The sequence below is a fragment of the Rhinopithecus roxellana genome, chromosome 4 (genome assembly GCF_007565055.1).
Source record: "Rhinopithecus roxellana isolate Shanxi Qingling chromosome 4, ASM756505v1, whole genome shotgun sequence".
NCBI classification, from domain to species: Eukaryota; Metazoa; Chordata; class Mammalia; order Primates; family Cercopithecidae; genus Rhinopithecus; species Rhinopithecus roxellana.
In genome coordinates, this window is record NC_044552.1 from 26,757,028 (window position 1) to 26,775,994 (window position 18,967).

The window sequence follows — 18,967 nt, forward strand, 5'->3', positions numbered from 1 at the left end:
AGTTATGAAAGGTAGGGTTCAGGAAGGGGCAAAGGGGGTCAGGAGAGGCCACAAAAGGCAGTGGCGAGGGAGACCTGAGCTCTGCCAAGAACTAAGTGGCCTTGGACAAACCCCTGCTGCTCTCTGGGCCTCTTTCGTCGTCTATAAAATGGGGGTCAGCTAAATTCCCTCTGGGGTCCCCCACTGCCCTGCATCTGTGCTTCCTGGAATCAGGGATCAGGGAAGGGAGAGGAAGAGGGGCACGTATGGGGCATAGCATCACCTTGGGTCCCTGACGTCCAGGGTAGCCAGGCAGACCAGGAACACCCAGCTTGCCCTGTGGAGGGACAGGGAGCAGTTAGGAGTGAGAGGAGACCCAGATGCTGCTCCACCCCTGGAGACCTCAACCCTCACATATAATGGCCAGCCCCCAGCCAGCAACACACCCCACACACCCCAGCCTCTAGCCCCTAATTGCCTGCCCCACTGCTGCCTGACTTTTGTAATCTCTCCTTCTCACGAGTGGATTTTCCCCAATTCTAGTGCTGGGATTCCACCTCCCCTGCGCCTGCAGAGGTATCAGGTCCTTCGGGGTCACTGTGATCTAGCTGCTTCCCACCTGTCAACCTCAGCTCCATCTACCCCACGAGGGAGGTGGGATCTACCCCAGCACCCACTCCTGCTCCACCAAGACCAGTCCCCCTGCAGGCCCTTTGCCCACCACACCCTGACTCCTGTGCATGCCCCCTTCCCCAGAGGCTCCAGGGCTCATCCTGCCCAGGCAGCTGCAGAGCAGGGCTTAGGAGCAGAGACTCTAAAGCCAGACTGCCTGGGCATAACCCCTGGCTCTGCCCTTCACTGGCCATGTAATTAACAAGCATCCCTGTGCCTCTGTAAAACCTCAGCGAAACAGTACTGTCACATGCCTACCTCATAGGATACATAGGACGCATCAGCACAGCACCTGGCATAGGGCAAGCGCTGGGGAGAGTCAGCTCAGGAGACCACAGACCTCACTGCTATTAGACTGTCTCATCTCAGAACTCCTGTTGCTTGGAGTCCGAACGCATGTTCACTCTGCCTTGAAGCAACAGCTACTCTCTAAGCCTCATCTCCATCCAACTCTTCATGGCAGGGACTTTTCCCTGACTTCTTATATATCCCCTCTGCCCATCAGCAGCTGGGAGATGCCATTTACACAAAGAGAAGTATAACTAATGCATGGCCATCTTCAACTGACTGGCTGACTTCAGCTGCGGGCACCCCCCATGCCCATCCTGACCTCAGTGCCCACACCTCCAGAGGACCCAGGCACAAAACCCTCATCCCATCACCTTCTCGCCCATAAGCCCCGGGGGCCCAGGGTCTCCAGTCGGTCCAGTGCGTCCCTTTGGCCCCTCAGGACCATCCTCTCCCCTGGAACCAGGGACTCCAACCTCGCCCTGTGTGAGAGGGAAGGAGAGGTGAGTGTCGGGGACTGGAGGTAGGATCTGGGCCCAGAGGAGAAATGGGCATCAGTGAGGCTGAGGAGGGCTGGAGGGATCCCAGGAGCCACTGCAGGACAGGGAGCCGGCAGGGAGGGATAGTGTAGTGATGGGAGGGCAGGCGTGACACCGACCATGGGGTTATCATCCTGTAGGGGTCAGGCTCCCAAGAGAACACAGCACCGGAACTGCGGAGTCTGGAGACTCAGGAGAATAAACTGTTGCTTGGGGTCTCCAGAGTGGAGGCTCAGCAGGACACGGAGCTGGGGCCAGTGTGGAATCTCTACTCACCCTGTCACCTTTCACGCCTATGTCACCTTTGAACCCTGGAAAGCCATCCTCGCCCTGAGAAAGATAGAGGTGAGAGGACACCACAGATGACAGAGGGCTAGGGTTCTAATGGGGATTCCGAGAACATAGGTAGAAGCAGGGGCTCAGGAGCTGGAGGGCAGTGCGGGGCAGGCTGGAGGGAAGGCAGTGAAGAGAGGAGATGGCAGGACTGACGTGCTGGGAAGCTGGGGGCATGGTGCTCACCTTCTCACCCTTATGACCCTTCAGACCCCGAATTCCATCCACACCCTAGAATTAGACAGGGCATAGAAGTAGAGTGATCAAGGGATGGAGGTGGGTTGGAAGGACCAAACTCCTAAGACCCCATATGGCTCCCCTGACCACAGCCCTTTGTCTCCCAGCCTGGTGGTCAGTTACCTTGACCCCTCGCGGTCCTGGGTATCCTAGAGGACCCTGAGGTCCAGAGGGACCCTGGAAGAAAAAAGAGAGGCATTTATAAAGGGGCCTCAGAGTGTCACTGTGGGGACCTCCAGGGGTGGGGGAAATGGAAGTAACAACATTGCTGTCTGGGTAGCGTTACAGGGCACAGGAATTGAGAATGTGGCAGAGCTGTATGAATAATGAGAGAAGGAAATCCCAAGGACTTTGTGGCTCTAGAGTCTGGGTAGAGATTCCCTCAGGGGTTAAAGACATGAAAGGTCTCACCTGGTTTCCTTTGGTTCCAGGAGGACCTTCCTTCCCCGGGTGACCCTGGGAGTAAGGGATAGAAAATGTGACCAGTGGCCCCTGTCACCCTTTCTGTACCCCTCCCTACACTTCTTCCAACCCAAATTTCCTGTGACCGAGTGAAGCCAACTGTCCATGGACAAGCACCACCAGTAACCTTTCAGTGCAAGGGTCACTGAAGAAGCTTTGAGGTCATGCACTGAGGCGGAAGGCCAGGGGAACTGGATTCGGAAGTGGGGGCCCACTCACCGGGGGTCCGTCGGAGCCAGGCATGCCCGGGAGCCCTGGCTTCCCTTGAGGACCCTGCAGGAAGACAAAGAGGCTCAGGGTCACTAGGAGGGTCATGTCTGGACACAGACAAAATCCCAGCGGACATTTAGGGTTCTCTCTACATCCCCACTCTAAACCCCTTGTCCTCCAAATCACTTAGTCACTTACCTTATCTCCATGAGGACCGATGGCACCCTGGGGCCCAGGGAGACCCTATATACAGGGAAAGAGAAGTCACAGGGGCCTCCCAGGGTCTCTTCCAGCCAGCCGCCCCATTCAAAGCATGAGCAACAAGGGCCTGAGACCCTTAATTTCCTGTATCATTCCAGCATCTGACCCATTGTGGAAGCTCAAGGGAAGCCATGAAAATTGGGGAAGGGATTAGGGGCGCCACTCACCTGGGTCCCAGGGGTGCCCTGTTGTCCAGGAGGTCCTGGCTCTCCCTGGGGTCCCTAGAAACAGGTGACCAGGCACAGGTCAGAAGGAGATGGTGACAGAACAAATGTAGAGCATGGAGCTGAGTCCCAGCAGTGACAGCCAAGAGGGCAAGAGCAGGAAGCAGGCAGGGGTCAAAATAGTGGCCAACAGGATGCTGGCAGGGACCTCGGGGGATAAGAATGGGGGCGGGATCTCCCATCCATCACTCACCAAGCTCCCTTTGGGACCCTGGGGACCATCCATGCCTCGGACGCCCTGAAACACAAGACGGGTGTGAGCAGCCTGAAGTGGCCCAGAGGGACCTGTGGTTTTCAGAGGCCCAGCCATTCCCAAGGTTGGGACGGTCAGACCTCCAATCCATCCTGAACCCAAGCAAACACAGCTGGCCCAGGCCTGCAGGGTGTGGGACTGTGGATCTGTGGGCTTGTGGGCATTCGTTTTGTTTTTCTCAAGGATTTATTTCCTATGCCCAAGGGCCCTCGGGGCACCACACCACATGGCCCTCCCTGTGCATGGGGAGTGAAGGCTGAGGCAGGGCAGGGTGGGGCCAGAGCAGGGGGAGCTCATGGGGAATGGGAAGCATGCCGAAAGAGGAGAGAGAGCAGGAAGGCAGCTACAAAGGTGGAGAGTTGGAGAGGTCAAGGGGTCACCTCAGGGTCAGAAGTCAGGGAGTCACTTACAGGAGGTCCAGGAATACCAGGTGGGCCTTTGGGGCCAAGGAGACCTCGAGGTCCCTGCATTCAGGGTGAGGGGAGGAGACAGCATGAATGGATAAAACTGTGTCCCTTTAGTGCCCATGTCCCCCTCCTGGCTTCCCCAGAGCCCCCTCCCCCAGCACCAGCCCTTGGACACTCACCGACTCTCCAGGCAGCCCTCGAGGCCCAATCTCCCCATCATCTCCCTGGAGGAGGAGGACATGGTGAAGCCACCGTGCCTTCTAGACCTCCCCTGCACCCAGCCCCTACACTTACCACTACACTTACCCTCTCTCCATCCTCACCAGGGGGACCAGGAAGGCCCTGGGCACCAGTATCACCCTGCAAAATGGGGGAACTCGTAAGAGGGGCCTCAGAGCCCCCAACACAGGCAGACACTGAACCTCTGCACTTAGCCGACCCATTACGTTCACCGAGCTCCTGCCAAGCCTCCAACCTCCCTTCCCTACCTATCCTCATTCCCACAGAAGATTTATCCCCAATTACAACACACACCCACTAATGTACTCACCCTATGGCCCTTTTCTCCAGGGAGCCCTGGGAGTCCATCAAAACCTCGGTCACCCTAGGAGGAGGAGGGGCAGCCAGAGTGAGGACACGGCCCTGTCCAAGCCCACCCCTCCCTATTGCACCTGAGTTGGGGCACTGATCCTGGGGGAGCCTGGGGAACTAGGCCATCCCCAAGAAACAACTGAGCCCAGGGTGAGCTGAAGGCTACAGGCTTCAGGGAGGGGCCCAAGTCTGCTACCTTCACTCCAGGTTCTCCAGGCATCCCCCGGGCTCCATCAGCACCTGCCCGGCCCTGGGAGAACAAGGGAAGTGTCAGAGCAAGTAGGGGCACAGTCCCCCACACTGCAGGCCCTGTCTCCCCAAACACCCATCCACCCCTGGGGCACTCACCCTTCGTCCAGCTTTGCCAGGAGGGCCTGTGAGTCCCTGAGGTCCTCTGGGGCCCTGGTAAGAGGAGAGATGGGGTAGGGTTAGGAGGCATGGAAGGGGAGTGAGGGAGACTGAGCTGGGGAACAGACATTGGGGTGCAGTGGAGGAGGGTGGTCACCTGAGGTCCTAAGTCTCCAGACTCTCCTTTCAGGCCAGGGCTCCCAGGTTGGCCCTGGGAGAGAGAAGAGAGGACGGTCGTAACGAAGGACACACCCAGCAGTGGCCTCTGAGTGTTCCCCCAAAAGAAGCGCCTCTCCAGAACTATCCACACCACACACACAAATAAAGCATCCTCCACCCAAGCACCCTGCTCACTCACCAAGGGCCCAGGGCGTCCTGTGTATCCCATGGGGCCAGGGGGTCCACGGAGCGCCAGCTAGGGAAGCAGGGTGACAGCAGAGCTGAGGGAGAGGCAGTGGGAACCCCCAGCCCCAGCACCCTCCAAATTCACCCTTCCTCTCCTGATCCTCGTCCACTACCCAGGATTCTCCCCAACCTCCCTGTCAACCCCAAACCAACCCAGGCCTCCCCTGCCCCACATTCACTCCAACCAAACCTTCCAGTGCCCCCTAGAGCCTTCCTTTTCCAGGGAAGCAGCCCCACTCACCCTCGCCTGCTGCAGGATCGCCTGGGCCTGAGCCTCCTGGGCCGCCACCACAGGGCCCTTGTCACCCCCACCACTGCCAAATCGGAACTGAGGGCAAGGAGAGAAGATCCAGATTCTCTTCCAAGAAAGCCATGGGACCCTCCCAGGCAGAGGTTTCCTCCAGCATTTCTGCCACTTGCCCCAGGTTCTGCCCATCCAGCATTTCCCATGGCTTCCAGATAACCACTTAGAGGATTCCAGAAACTCAACTCCTGCCCTCCTCCTCCACTGTCCAGCCTCTGCCTCCAAAAGACTCTCTTTTGGTTCTAGAGTCCCTGAAATATAGGCTGTTCCGCCCAGTCCTAGAAGACTGGTGTTTTGCTCTAGGTCATCTGATGAGGACCCATCTCCCCCACCCCAAAGACAAATCCCTTTGGAATGATGATCTTTAGAGACTCCTCCATAGCTTTCCTGCCCATCTGGTTCTTGATAACACTACACAATTCCTTGTCTTCCCCATCAGCAGGTTCCAAAACCCAAGCGACAACTCACTGGGAGCATGAGAGATGTGCCAGGAGGACCAGGAGCCCCATCTGATCCAGGGAGCCCTGCTCGGCCAGGAGGGCCCTGGAGTGGGAAGAGAATGCAAAAGATGGGGTGACAGATAAGGGGACATCAAGATCTTAGCATGATTTTGAAATATCCTCTTCAACAGAATAAGTGTAGACTCCTCTAGCTCTTTCCTGAGTCTCCCACCCCCATGGGGAAAACTGAGGGTGAGAAACCAGATTAGTACCCTCCCCAACCAGAGTTTGCCCTCCTTTCTGGTTGCTGGGAAGCACAACCATTCCCTCATTCATTAACAAGCCACCTAACAAGAAATTACTGGGCATGGCAGCCCCTACTTGGATACCACTAGCTCCCCCAAAGCTCCCCCCTCACATAGAGGACACCCCCTTACCCTCTCTCCAGGGTCTCCAACTGGGCCTGGGTTCCCCTGGATGCCAGGGGGACCAATCAATCCCTGAGGAACAAAACAGTAAGGGTCAGGTGTGGGCATTCAGACAGGTGTGGGCACTCAGCCTGTGGCTAAGGAGTGGTCTGTGCAGAAGAGATCTGGGAATCTGGGAAGCGTTGATTGGAGAGATGCTCCAGAGTTCTGAGGAGGAGGCCTGGGCATATGTGGGGAAGGCTCAGATGAGCACATAGCAGGACTTTCTGAGAAAAGCATGGTCACCAGGTCACTGCTAGACTCACCGCAGGGCCTTCTGGGCCAGGAGGCCCCTCCACAAGCATACCCTGTGGAGTCAAAAGTTAAAAGTCAGAGGCGACAGGACCAGCACACCAAACCCCACTCGCTTCTCCTCTTTCCACCACCTCAGCCCTGTGACCAGCATAACTTACAGGTTCCAACACCGCAGGCTCTCCCTTCTCTCCCTTCAGCCCTCGGGGTCCATGGGCAGCCTGAGGGAGACACACATGTAACCCCCAGTGGGGCCCGTGAGCAGCCAGAACACCAGGCCTGCCCCCATCTCAACTCCAACCTTGATTCTTAGATCCTCTCGAGACCACTTCAGCCCTACCCGAAAGCCCCACAGCCCTCCCCTAAAACTCCCTCTTCATATACCTTTCAAGCCTGCCAAGGAGACCTCAGGGTTCCCTGCCCCCCAAACAGTTCCCAGCCCCACCTCAGCAAACACAACCTCTCCATCTCCCTGACGGCCTCTTTCAGGAAGGTCCCCAGACCTTTCTAGTGTGTTGTTGTTGTTGTTGTTGTTGTTGTTGTTGTTTGGTTTTTCGGGTTTTTTTCTTTTTTTTGAGAAGTCTCGCTCTGTCACCCAGGCTGAAGTACAGTGGCGCGATCTCAGCTCACTATAACCTCCGCCTTCCAGGTTCAAGTGATTCTCCTGCCTCAGCCTCCCAAGTAGCTGGGATTACACTGGGATTACAGATGTGCACCACCATGCCCGGCTAATTTTTGTATTTTTATTAGATATGGGGTTTCACCATGTTAGCCAGGCTGGTCTCAAACGCCTGACCTCAGGTGATCCGCCTGCCTTGGCCTCCCAAAGTGCTGGCATTACAGGCATGAGCCACCACACTCAGCCCCTTCCAGGGATTTTAAACCACCCACCTTCCCAAACCCTCTTCTAGAGGACCCTATCCCATCCCCCAAACTCCCTCTGACCCCAGGAATCCCTAGAACCTTAAGAAACCTTCCAGACATTTACCCCGATACATCATAAAAGAATCTCTCTAAGATTGTGGGTAGGTTTTTATTTGGGGTAAGAGGAGGGCATGGACCCATATGAGAACCTGATAAAACCTAGGCTGGGTGAGGTGGCTCACGCCCATAATCCCAGTACTTTGGGAGGTGGAGGCACGCAGATCACCTGAGGTCAGGAGTTTGAGACCAGCCTGACCAACATGGTGAAACCCCATCTCTAATAAAAACACAGAATTAGCCAGGCGTGGTGGCACATGCCTGTAATCCCAGCTACTTGGGAAGCTGAGGCAGGAGAATTGTTTGAATCCAGGAGGTGGAGGTTGAAGTGAGCCGAGATCATGCCATTGTACTCCAGCCTAGGCAACAAGAGCAAAACTCCATCTCAAAAAAAAAGAATCTGAAGAAAGCTCTGAGTCTTTCTCCAGAAATGAAAAAGTATATGCTATTATGCACAGAATTTTATTTAGGATGTCAAAGGGTTCACAAGTTTAAATATGCCCCAAAGGTTAAGCATCCATACTCCAAGTAAATTTGGAGGCTGGGCACAGTGACGCATGCCTGTAATCCTAGAACTTTGGGAGGCGGAAACAGGCAGATCATTTGAGGTCAGTAGTTTGAGACCAGCCTGGCCAACACGTGAAACCCCGTCTCTACTAAAAATACAAAAAATAGCCGGGCGTGGTGGCACATGTCTGTAATCCCAGCTACTCGGGAGGCTGAGGCAGGAGGATTGCTTGAACCCAGGAAGCAGAGGTTGCAGTGAGCCAAGATTCTGCCACTGCACTCCAACCTGAGTGACAGAGTGAGACACTGCCTCAAAAAAAAAAAAATTGGAGAGCAGTCCCCACTGAATGCATTGCCCTTCTTCTAGCCCTTAAGTACATTCCAAGCCCACCAGTTCCCTCCCTTGCACACCTCCACTCAGATAACTGTTCCCAACTCTAGGGCCAGAAACAAAATAAGAACAGGGAGAATGGGAGACATTCACCACCACCCCAACTCCCCCCAACAAAGATCTTCAGAATGTCCCTCTCCATCTTCATTCTGATCAAACAGCAATGATCATTTTCAAAACTCTCTGAAATCCCATATCAACCCCAAATACCCAGAGAGCAGCATAAAAGAAAGGCAGCAGAAGCTCAAGGGAGGCAAGAGAGGGGAGGTATGGGATGCAGCAGCACAGTAGAGGAGGCAGCCAGAACTGCAAGGCAGGCAGAAGATGGAGTAGACAGAAAGCAGTCCCACTGACAGGGAATACTGGAAGATATGAGAACAACTAAGGAACACAAAACAAAATGACAAACATGTGGAAGCAAGAATGATGCCAGAGCCGAGGAAAATTAAACATGGCCAACATGGCTAGAAAACAAACTGGACAAACAGGAAGTGGCTGAACAGACAGGAAGCAGCCAAAGACAGAGGATCCAGGAAGTGAACCTTCAACAACAACATGGCTACCGTGACCCAGAGAGAAAAGAAGGGCACAAAACAGGTAGAATGTGACTCCTGCAAAGGGAATCATGACAGTGAAGGGTAATTCCTCCAGAAAACACAAACATCAAGGCTAGGACACACAGGAAGTAGCCATGAGAAATATTGAGGCCCACAATGGAAACTTTATGATTTAGATGACCTGAGACATACAGGAAGTGGCTTATTGTCAAAGGGAATTGTCACAAGATAGCATGAAAAACTAGAGCCAGAACAGAAATAATAAATCCCTTGCAGTCCAACCTGACACAGTTACCAAGATGGATGCCACAGCTGGAGAAGGCAGGAAGGGACAGATAATAAGTGGCCTGTAGGTTAACAAAAAGGTGACATAGGAAGTTAGATCGTTCGGTAGAAACATAAACAAAAAAATTGTTTCACCAAGAAGAAATGATAGAGAAACACTGAAAATGGACACTAGGTAGTAGTTTATTGACCAAAAGCTTTATGAAATCCAGTTTCAGTTAGACAGGAAATGATAAAGAAAGACAGGAAGTGGCTACATATTTTTTATTTAAATTCCCGATTGCCCTGAGCAAAAGTATCCACAAGAGTCACAAGGTAAGACATTTGGCAAGGGAAGGCAGGTAGTAATCTTTTCAAGCAACGTATATATCATATGTGAACAGAAAATGACAAGTCACAGGGATGGGAAGTTGCTCACAGCCAACAGCCAAGGATCAAAACCAACAAGAAGCAATTCTTGTAGCTCCCACTGGTGGTCAAGAATGAAAGAGAAGCTCCTTTCACTTACGGCTCCTGAGTGGGCTGTCTCCGCAGAGAGGGCAGGGCCAAGCTCTGTCTCCTCACGATAATCATCCCCATAGCCATAGGTGTAATCGTAGGGCCCTTCAGGAGGGTCTGTGCCACCCTCCCCATATTCCTCTGCCTGGAACCTGTCGGCTGTGGGGGGGACCTGGAGATCTGTCCGCTCCTTCCCAGGGATGGGGAGGGAGAGGAGTAGATGGGGATGTTAGGGCTGAGAGGAGGCTTACCCTGGACCCCAGGGTGTGACAACTTCTAGCCCAAAGGATTCTGAGGTTAATCAGAACTGGAGTTTTTCTCCCAAGAAGAGCCATGGGAGTGGTTGTATATAAATGGAAGAGCCATCAAAGGCTGAAAATGGGGAGAGATGTCCAGAAAGTGGGTCCAGTGGGAAGAAGTGGTGGATAAAATGAAGGGTGGCCGGAGGGCTAGATGCAGAGTGGACAGTCCATGAACACAATGACAGACAAAGTAGTCCAGGAATGACCAGAGAGATAGGGAAGACAAACGGTGACAACATTGGACAGAAAGTGGCTCCTAGAAACAGAAATAGGACATAGAAAGTAAGACCATTAGACACCAACATGGAGACGAGGTCACTCTGGAATCAAAGAATCATGGAAGGAGGCCTGGATACTGAAGGGAACTGGCTGGACTAAGAGAGACAAGCAGACCCACAGAACTATAGAGTGACCCAAAGACAGAGGCCATCAATGGAAATGAGGAAGAACCCTCCGGCCAGAGGAGGGGCTGGTCCATCAAGATGTCAGGGGCCGAGGGGAGTGAGTCACAGGTGCCCATTTCCCCCAGCTAGGGTGAGAGTGGGGCGTAAAGTTACCTCCTTAAGGGGTGGCAAGGGGCTTGACTCCGGGATTTCTTCCTCTTCACCTGGGGTGGGGTCCTGACCCCAAAGAGAGAAGGAGAAGAGTAGCACAGGGTGGGAAGGAAGGAGAAAGGTTAGCAGAAGGGTGGCAAAGCAGCACCCGTCCCCCAAGGGCAGGGTCTGTCTGTGCTGGGGGATGGGGGAAATCTCAGATCTTGCAGCCCCTTTGGAGGGGGATAGTCTGGGGAGAGTGAACCTACAAGGTCATAGAGGTTTGGGGGCAGAGATCTGGATGCCCCGGCTCTACCTGCCGGTAACCGCTGCCTCTGGTCCTGGGGGGGGGGGCCAGGCAGTGGGGGAAGCTGCCCTCTGAGCTGGGTGTCGGGAAGGGGGAGGCTGGCCCCGTGCTGGGCCAAAGCCTGCAGTTGGAGAGGGCCTCCGGTCTGGTGAGGGGGACGCCTGCCGGGCCGCTGACTGCTTGGCAGGTGGGGTAGGCTTTCGGGGAGGGGTCCGACGCCCCCTAGGGGAAGGGGGAGGCTTGTGGTGGGGGGTCCCAGGGTGCTGCAGCAGAGAGACAGGGAGGGGACAGGGAGTAAGTAAATCCCCATCATCTAAACACACTGTGCCTCTTCCCACAGCATGGGGGAGGGGAGGAAGGTGTTCTAGGAGATGATTGCTAGGGGTGCTAGGAGAAAGGGAAGAAATGAAGGGGTCCCTTGAGTTTACCTGATAATCAGGGGTTGTCCCCGTAGTCATCACATCATAATACGGGGGCTCGTAGTCATAGTAGAGAGACTCAGTGGGCTGGGATTGGGGGGTGGGCATAGACAGGAAGGGGATGAGGTAATTGGAAGGTGTGGGGTGAAGGGCAGGAGAGGGAGATAAAAAGATGGTGTGGGTGTTGGGAAACGGGGGAGGTGTGGAGTTGGGAAACAGAGTTGAAGATGAAAGGAGAGGTTGAGAGTCAGGAGGGAGGTGGGGGGAGGTGGAACAGAGAGAAGGGGTTCCACATGTGAGGCAGAAGCAGACATGATTAAGAGATTGACCCTCTGCTCTTCAGTCCACTGACCCCAGAGCCTATCTGTATTCTAACTGTCCAGTCGCCACCTAACCCAGGCTCCCTTCCCTTCCCTTCCCCCACCACCTCCCCTTTTCCTGCCCCTCCAGGTAGGTGGGGGCCAGAAACCAGGCTCCCCACCCCCACAATTCTGCAGACCCACCCCTACTTTGACATTCCCTTCATCCCCACTCCTTCCCATTCCTCCTCCTTGGTCTCACCATCCTAACTGCTTTCTCCTGGCTTCAGTCCCCTCTACGCTGCTCTCCTACCTGCCTCCCCAGCTCTCACCATGCCCCCACTGTCTCCCAATCTCTTAATTCAAGGAAGGAAGGGAAAACCCAGGGACACAGTTCCAGGAAGACCTGGTAGAGGAGACGCAGAGCAGGGAACACAGCTCCCAGCCACGAATTCTTCATAACAACTCTTTTTATTTTTAGATGAAAATAAAAAGGCTGATGAATGAGGACTAGGAAGAGGGGGTGATGAGAATAGGAAGATGAGGGTGGAGAGGACAACTAAGGAGGAGAGATGCCTGGGTGTCTTCCCTCTCTGGGGTGTGCTGCACTTGGGGGTTCTCCTGGCTCCCTCACCTGGCGCTGGGGTTCCTGATTTTGTGGCCTATGAAGTCTTGATGGTTGCTGCTCTGGAGATCTCTGGGCTCTGTGAGGCTGTTGGTTTTGGGGTCTTTCCCTCTGGCCCCCCTCGCATTCCAGCTCCTTCTGTTCACACGATTCATAGGCTGCTTGGACCCCTGGGACAATGGCCAACTCCTGGACATCACCCTGCAAAGATATGAGAGAGATGGAGCAGAGAGATTCAGAGAGAGGCAGAGGGTATCATCCAGGAGAAAGGGCAGGAGGCCAATCCTAGGCAAAACCCTATGACGGGAGAAGGTCACTGTCAGTCCTCCATATGCACAGCCCTTTTCAGTTTTCAAGGGATCTCATGGGACCTTCATAACAACCAGGAAAGTTAGCAGAACAAGGATCTTTCTTTCTACCAATTTTTCAGATACATTCCATTCAGAAAAGCCCAAAAAGGCAGTGACTGCCCCAAGGTCACCCAGAATGGTAGAATCAGGACCAGATCCCAGGCCTTCCAGAATTATTTGCCTCCCCTCTGCCCTTTGTAGCAATGCATGAGCCCTTTCACAGTGGCTTCCAGAGACAGGGCTCAGCCTTAGATGCCTTGGTCTTTCAATGGCAGTGATGACGAGAATTCTGTGGACCTCTAGAAATGGAGTGGGGAGAACCCATTTCTGAGTTCCAATGGCATTTACCCACACATGGTGCTTAGCATACTCTCCACTGCACCATAATTTAGGGGATGTTGTCTCTTTTCCAGAGCCCACCTGAGAGCTCTTGGGGGTGATAGAGACTTTATATTCTTCTTCTTTGTTCTCCTTGGCCAGCAGGTATTCAGAAAATGTTGACTGGCTTGGAGGGTGAATGGAGGGATGGATGAATGGATAGATGAGTGGATGGGTGGCTAGGGGCTTACATACATCAATGAGTGGGAGCACTGATAAATAGCAAATGAATAAATGTATGTATGGGAGGGTAGACTGATAGGCAGATGAACAGGGGTTACAGAGTAGATGGAAGCAAATGGGTGAATAGATAGATGGGTGAACTTATGTGGGTGAATGAATAGTCAGATGGGAAATAAGTGGGTGAGGAGATGGGTGCATGAGTGTATTGAAGGAGGGAGTGGTTGAGTTGGTAGAAGGATAATGGACAGATGGGTGGCTGAAGGGATGCATGCATCCTTGTATGCATGGGGAGATGGGGAGGGCGGGTGGGTGGGTGAGTGAATAGCTGGATGGAGGAGTTGAAGAGGATAGATGGATGGAAGCATAGATGGGTGGTTTGAAGGGAAGAGTGGTTAAGCAGGGGAGGATGGACAGGTGGGTGGATATAAGCCTTCATGCATAAGTAGGTGGGTGTGTGATGCATAGATGAGTAAATGGAAGGGGGAGTGGGTGGTGGATGTATGCCTAGGTTGTCCAGCGAGTGAGTGAATGGATGGGTGGGTGAGGAGAGAGAGGGGTTGAAGGGATGGATGGATGAAGGAACTGATGAAGACTGAGGGACAGAGTAAGTGGCTGTGGACAGTACTGCTATATAGGTAGGCATCTAGTTCTCCTGCAGAGAATAGTAGCCCTGAAGATATAAAATGGAAATGAAAATTCACAAGAAAAAAAAAATGAAGGCCTAGGGAATAGGAAGATGACATGCTGGGGCCAGAGGGGAGTGGGCACAACACAGGGGACCAGAAGTCAATCCTGCATCTGATTGCTCTGGTTACCTCAAAGACTTCTTCATCCAGGATACGGGCACCAAAGATTATCACTCCATGGGTGTCCAATACTGGACGAGCACTTCGTGGGAGTGGCCGGGTGACTCGCTTCTTGCAGTCAACAATGAGGGTGACAGACTGGCCCTTCACAGCCACAGCCACACGGTGCCACCTGGACATGGGGGGAGAGGTTCAAGCGAACTGTTGGCTGACTGAAGTGGGGGAGTCAACATGGTTGGAAAGCAGTGATGAGAGTTGAAGCGAATGGTGATAAGAGCAGTAATAACAAAAGCTGCCGTTTATTGAGTGTTTACAGTGCACCAGGCACCATGCCATCACTTTCTTATTTGTGCCAATTCTATTTCATGTCCATTTTACAGATGTAGAAAGTGAGGCTCAAAAACTTTAAGTAACTTGCCCAAGGTACAGGCAAGTTCAACATGCAGAGAAGGCTGCACACTCTAAAGCCCAAACTCTGGACTAGAAGTGACTGAAGTTTGGGCAGTGGGTAGGTGTGGTGTGGCCCAAAGAGTCTGAAGGGTTTCACAGTTTAGAGTGTAGGAGTTCCGGGGCACTTCCTCCTCAAAGTGTGGGCCAAGCAGACCAGAGGAGCAAACAAACTTACTTGCCATCTGCTAGGCTGAGGCCTCGGAAGACTGGCTGAGCAGGAGGTTGAGGCCGCCCAGTCTGGTCCACATACAGGAAGCGGACAGGTCGGCCCAGCTCCAGGCCCAGCTGTTGGACACCCTGGGCACTGTAGAGAGTCAGGAGGGGAGCTTGGAGACTAGGGCGAGTCCGGACAACAGTCAGCAGAGAGAAATCTTTGGGAAATCCTCCTAGTATCCAAGAGAGATACACACAGAGTGAGAGGCAAAGGGAGCCGCCACAACCCCTTTCCTCCTGGTGTCTGATCCTAGGCCCCATCCCATTACCTCCCCCAGGCCTCCCTACCCCACCACGTCACCCATACCTGGGAAAAGCTGGCGAGTGGGTGCACTGAGCTGGGCAGGTCGTGCTACTCGGTAGGCCACATCAGCTGGACAGATGCCTTTCGTTCTCTGGACACCATCAGGGAGGGAGGGGAACCTCAGAGCCCGGAGCACATCCACAGGGGGTGCACCTGGGAGAGTCCATGACTATCAGGAGAAGGGACATGCCCTCAGGAGGGCATAAATAGGGGACATTTGGGATCTAGAACTCAGCTTTCCAGGGCTCAAACTCCCTGCAAGGGAAAGGTCACCTCACCCTCACTTGCTTCTGAACAGTGCCTGAATGGACGGGAAATGCAAAGGTACCTGGAGGCAGGGCAGCATCAGCTGGCATTCATCCCCATGACACTCCTGCCCCTCTCTCTCCTAGCATCTGCCTCTCTTACGCTGTCCCTTTGTCTTTTAGCCTATGAATCCGTCTCTCTCTGTGCTCTCTGAACATCTGTCTCAACTCTCCATCTGTCTCCTGTCTCTCTCACTCTCTTACTCTCTCTGTCTCATTATGTTGGTCTTTTTGTCTCTGTCTCTTCTGTTTCCTCCGTTTCTCTCATATTCTGTCCATCTTTTTCTCTCCCTCCCTCTCACTCTCTTTCCATATCTCTCACTCTCTGGGTCTCTGGCATCTGTCCCGTCTCCAGCACAAACAACATCTGGGCAATCGATCATCCTGGGCACAGGAGGTGCAGGGGGGCCACGAGGAAGAGATCAGAGAGGCAGCTCTATGAGAGGGGCTTTGAGCAGCTACAGATCCCAGGTTTGGGGGATGGGGTGGCAACAACCCTGACCATGCTGAGGAAAAAGATACAAGACAGCTCTCCCAGGAGTCTGTGCCTCCTGGTTTAGGAGATGAGTTGGGGAGGGGTGGAGGAATGGGGGGCGGGGGCTGAAGCTGCCACGCAGAGCCGGAACAAGTCCAGGGCCCCGAGCCACACATCTGTGGATCCCATCAGAGTGTTTGCCCAGAACCCAGGCAAGCTCCCCACACCTGGAACCTCAATCCTGTCTCACCCCCATCACCAACCCCACCACCTGGGACCCAAAGATTCAAGACCCAGCCCACCAGTCCATCTACCTAGAACTCAGCTTCCTAGGGCTCAGACTCCCTGGAAAACAAAAGATCACCTCGACCTCACTTGCTCCTCTGTATACATACTCTTCACACCATCAGCTACAGATTGGAAAAATCCCAAAGAGAGTTCCAGCAAAACTTTCATAGAAGTGTGGGGCAGGGCAGAGGCCAGAGCAATCAGGAGAGCAGAGCTGGGTGGGGTGGTTGAGGTGGGGCAGGCAGGCAGAGAAAAGGCCCTTTGAGTCCAGGAGCCGGGAAACCACGGCCTTCCCCCCCAACCCCCGCCTAAGCCTGGCCCCCGCGCGTGTGGCAGCTCCGCAAACACCAACACACAAGGGCTGCTTTGAGAGACGAAGGGTGAGTGAGACAGAGACACAGAGACTCACAGAGACCCCAGGCCAAGGAGACCTTGGAGGCCCCTACCCTCCACCAAACCCCAGGGGAGTACAATTCGATCATATAGACGACCTACCCACAGGTCCGCCCACCATCTTCTCACACCAGGCCACATACTTGCCCCACTGTCTCCAGCCTAATCTGTCCCACAGGCTCCCCATTGGTAGCCCCATCACCCTCCACCACTCTACCTCTGGCCCCCCAGATGCCTTATTCTCTAACCTTAAGAATTCCACAGTAACTCATTTCCCTAAAGTCCCATCTCTACCGACTCAGCTCCTGAAATAAGAAACAGTCATCTTAGCCATCCTCCTGCCTCCATGCCAGAGGATCCCTCTTCCCCCTAAGAAAGACTCCTAGACCCTACAGGCACCATACGCCTCAATGTCCTGGCTCTGGGCCTCACTGTCCTCACATCTTGGAAGTTCTTCCTTCTGAAATCTAATCTAAATCCTTTATGCTGCCATTCTGACCATTTTCTCTCTAAAGCAGAGAAGTCAAGTTAAATACAAATTTATAGTCAAGTTAATAGTCAAGTTAAATACAAATCAGCCCTCAGTGTCTCCAGAAATAGTGGGCTTTTTCCAGCCTGCTGAGGGTTTGATGCTCACAGCCCCCTCCTCCCTGACATCAAATCCCCTTTCCTAGAAGCCAGGAATTCTGGGTCCTGGGAAAAAGAAGGAAAAGATCAGGGTTGTGGACACCAGGGTCCCAGGGGAGCCTGGCTGGCCAGAGGGAGGAGGGGCTAGGCAGGAATGCAAAGAGTTGGCTCTGGCCTCAGACACCTGATCCCGGCCTGTCCGGCGGGCCGTCCTGTTGGCAGCCAGCCCCAGTGCTCCCCAGAGCCAGCTGCGTGGCAGCATTGAGGGCACAGGGAGGGGGAGGGGGTCCCTGTCCAGGAGGCCAATGAGACAGGTAGTCAAGGCACCCTTTCTTTCTGGGCTTACTGGGCTCTGCTCTGAATCACAGGTGCTCACCCCTTATCCCAGAGATAGCAACAGAAAGGCCGGAAGACACACACGCCTCACCCATCGACATTGGCATCTACCACCCCCACACCAGCAATGACTGGACCCGGCTGGCCCTGGTCATCTTTAGCTCTGGCCATCTTCAGCTCTGGCCATCTTCAGCTCTTCCCAAGGACCCAAGACAAGCATCCATCCCCATTCAGGGCTCTCTAAAGTGGTCCTCCACCTTTCAGCCCTACCTGCCCTCCCCCAGTCACTTCAAGGAGAAAGAGATCCCTACCCTGAATCCAAGGAACACAGGTGTCCTGCCCTCCAGCCTGGACCCTTGAAGCCCCAAATCTCCTTGTTAGACTCAGACGCTCCTGCCCCAGGTATCAGCTGTCCCCTTCCCAGAGACACTCGGAGCTCCAGACTCCGAGGATTCAGGCATCAGGACTCCTCTTACCTGCCCAGCCTGGGGCCGCGCTCAGCCCCAGCACCAGAGGTAGGAGTAGGGGGAGGAGGAGGCAATGGCAGCGGCTGCACCGCTCCATGGCTGAGAAACCGGAACGCGGGGTCCCAGGGACCCAGGTCGGCCTGAGACGCTGGATGCTCTGAGGCTGACAGAAGACAGGGAGCAGACTATGAGCCTCAGACGCTGGGGTCCCAGGGAGGTCAGAGGCTGCGGGCAGCGACAGCTGTCAGCGGCCCAGCTCCATGCAGCAAGGCGCCGTCGGGGCTCCCGGCACTGCTCCCTCCTCGGTGGCTGCCGCTTCTGTGTGTCCCCGGCCACCCTGGCGCCCAGAGCCCCCACCTCGCCCCCGCCCCCGGCCCGGCCCCTGCCTCCAGCCGCCCGCCCACAGCCACCGAGGGGAAACCCCACCCTCAGTCTCCACCTGGGGAGGGAGGCAAGAACCCTCCCTCTCTCTGGCTGTCTCCTGCTCCTTGTAGATCTCAATGGCCTGTACCCTAAGATTCTCTTTTCGGGAACCCCAATATCTTCCTTAGCCCCTTCCTTTTCTAGGACCCAAACGTCCAATCACACACACCCACTCCCGTTCCCTCCCTCTTGGGGGACCAGAGCCCCCTTTCAGCAGAGGCCTGGGTGGGATTTAGGGCACAGTGGGAGGGGAGAGGCGGGCCTGGGGGGTCGCAGTCCCCACCCCACCCATAATCAGGTCTCCATAATTACTTCCCTCACCCCGCCCCGTGTAATTACAGAGCGGGCCAGGGCGGGGGTATTTATAGACAAGGCTATAGATAGCGACGAACTGGGGCGGGGGATGTATGGGGAGGTGTTCTACTGGAACCCACCGACAAACACAGGATAGTCACGTCCAAGGAGATGCACATGGGGGACGCGGTAAGGGAGTCCCAGAGCCCAGGTAGAGGGGCAGCAGTGGTAAGATGAGCGAGCAGTCGACTCTGGTTGGAAGAGTCCAGGGAAATGGGGTCACTCAGGGACGTGGGCCG

General features: G+C 54.5%; 1 protein-coding gene across 2 annotated transcripts in view; it reads right to left on the bottom strand.

Annotated features, from left to right (window-relative positions):
- The window catches only part of COL11A2 (collagen type XI alpha 2 chain), a 29,794-nt gene extending 11,539 nt beyond the window's left edge, over window positions 1–18,255 (bottom strand). Inside the window, exons 1-31 of one of the 2 annotated variants that reach the window (XM_010357870.2) lie at window positions 17,961–18,255; window positions 15,064–15,213; window positions 14,719–14,929; window positions 14,103–14,265; window positions 12,386–12,577; window positions 11,462–11,539; window positions 10,751–10,813; window positions 9,902–10,081; window positions 6,834–6,893; window positions 6,687–6,728; window positions 6,391–6,453; window positions 5,982–6,056; window positions 5,451–5,537; window positions 5,163–5,219; window positions 4,962–5,015; window positions 4,805–4,858; window positions 4,653–4,706; window positions 4,416–4,469; window positions 4,172–4,225; window positions 4,045–4,089; window positions 3,869–3,922; window positions 3,399–3,443; window positions 3,149–3,202; window positions 2,919–2,963; window positions 2,730–2,783; window positions 2,460–2,504; window positions 2,172–2,225; window positions 1,998–2,042; window positions 1,755–1,808; window positions 1,314–1,421; window positions 263–316 (exon numbers count right to left, since the gene is read on the bottom strand). In XM_010357870.2, the coding sequence (XP_010356172.1) occupies window positions 263–316; window positions 1,314–1,421; window positions 1,755–1,808; window positions 1,998–2,042; window positions 2,172–2,225; window positions 2,460–2,504; window positions 2,730–2,783; window positions 2,919–2,963; window positions 3,149–3,202; window positions 3,399–3,443; window positions 3,869–3,922; window positions 4,045–4,089; window positions 4,172–4,225; window positions 4,416–4,469; window positions 4,653–4,706; window positions 4,805–4,858; window positions 4,962–5,015; window positions 5,163–5,219; window positions 5,451–5,537; window positions 5,982–6,056; window positions 6,391–6,453; window positions 6,687–6,728; window positions 6,834–6,893; window positions 9,902–10,081; window positions 10,751–10,813; window positions 11,462–11,539; window positions 12,386–12,577; window positions 14,103–14,265; window positions 14,719–14,929; window positions 15,064–15,213; window positions 17,961–18,048 (2,436 nt within the window). In that variant the 5' untranslated portion in view covers window positions 18,049–18,255. The remainder of the gene's footprint in view (window positions 1–262; window positions 317–1,313; window positions 1,422–1,754; window positions 1,809–1,997; window positions 2,043–2,171; window positions 2,226–2,459; window positions 2,505–2,729; window positions 2,784–2,918; window positions 2,964–3,148; window positions 3,203–3,398; window positions 3,444–3,868; window positions 3,923–4,044; window positions 4,090–4,171; window positions 4,226–4,415; window positions 4,470–4,652; window positions 4,707–4,804; window positions 4,859–4,961; window positions 5,016–5,162; window positions 5,220–5,450; window positions 5,538–5,981; window positions 6,057–6,390; window positions 6,454–6,686; window positions 6,729–6,833; window positions 6,894–9,901; window positions 10,082–10,750; window positions 10,814–11,461; window positions 11,540–12,385; window positions 12,578–14,102; window positions 14,266–14,718; window positions 14,930–15,063; window positions 15,214–17,960) is intronic. The other variant, XM_010357872.2, reaches the window with a different exon arrangement.
- Window positions 18,256–18,967: the final 712 nt, after the last annotated feature.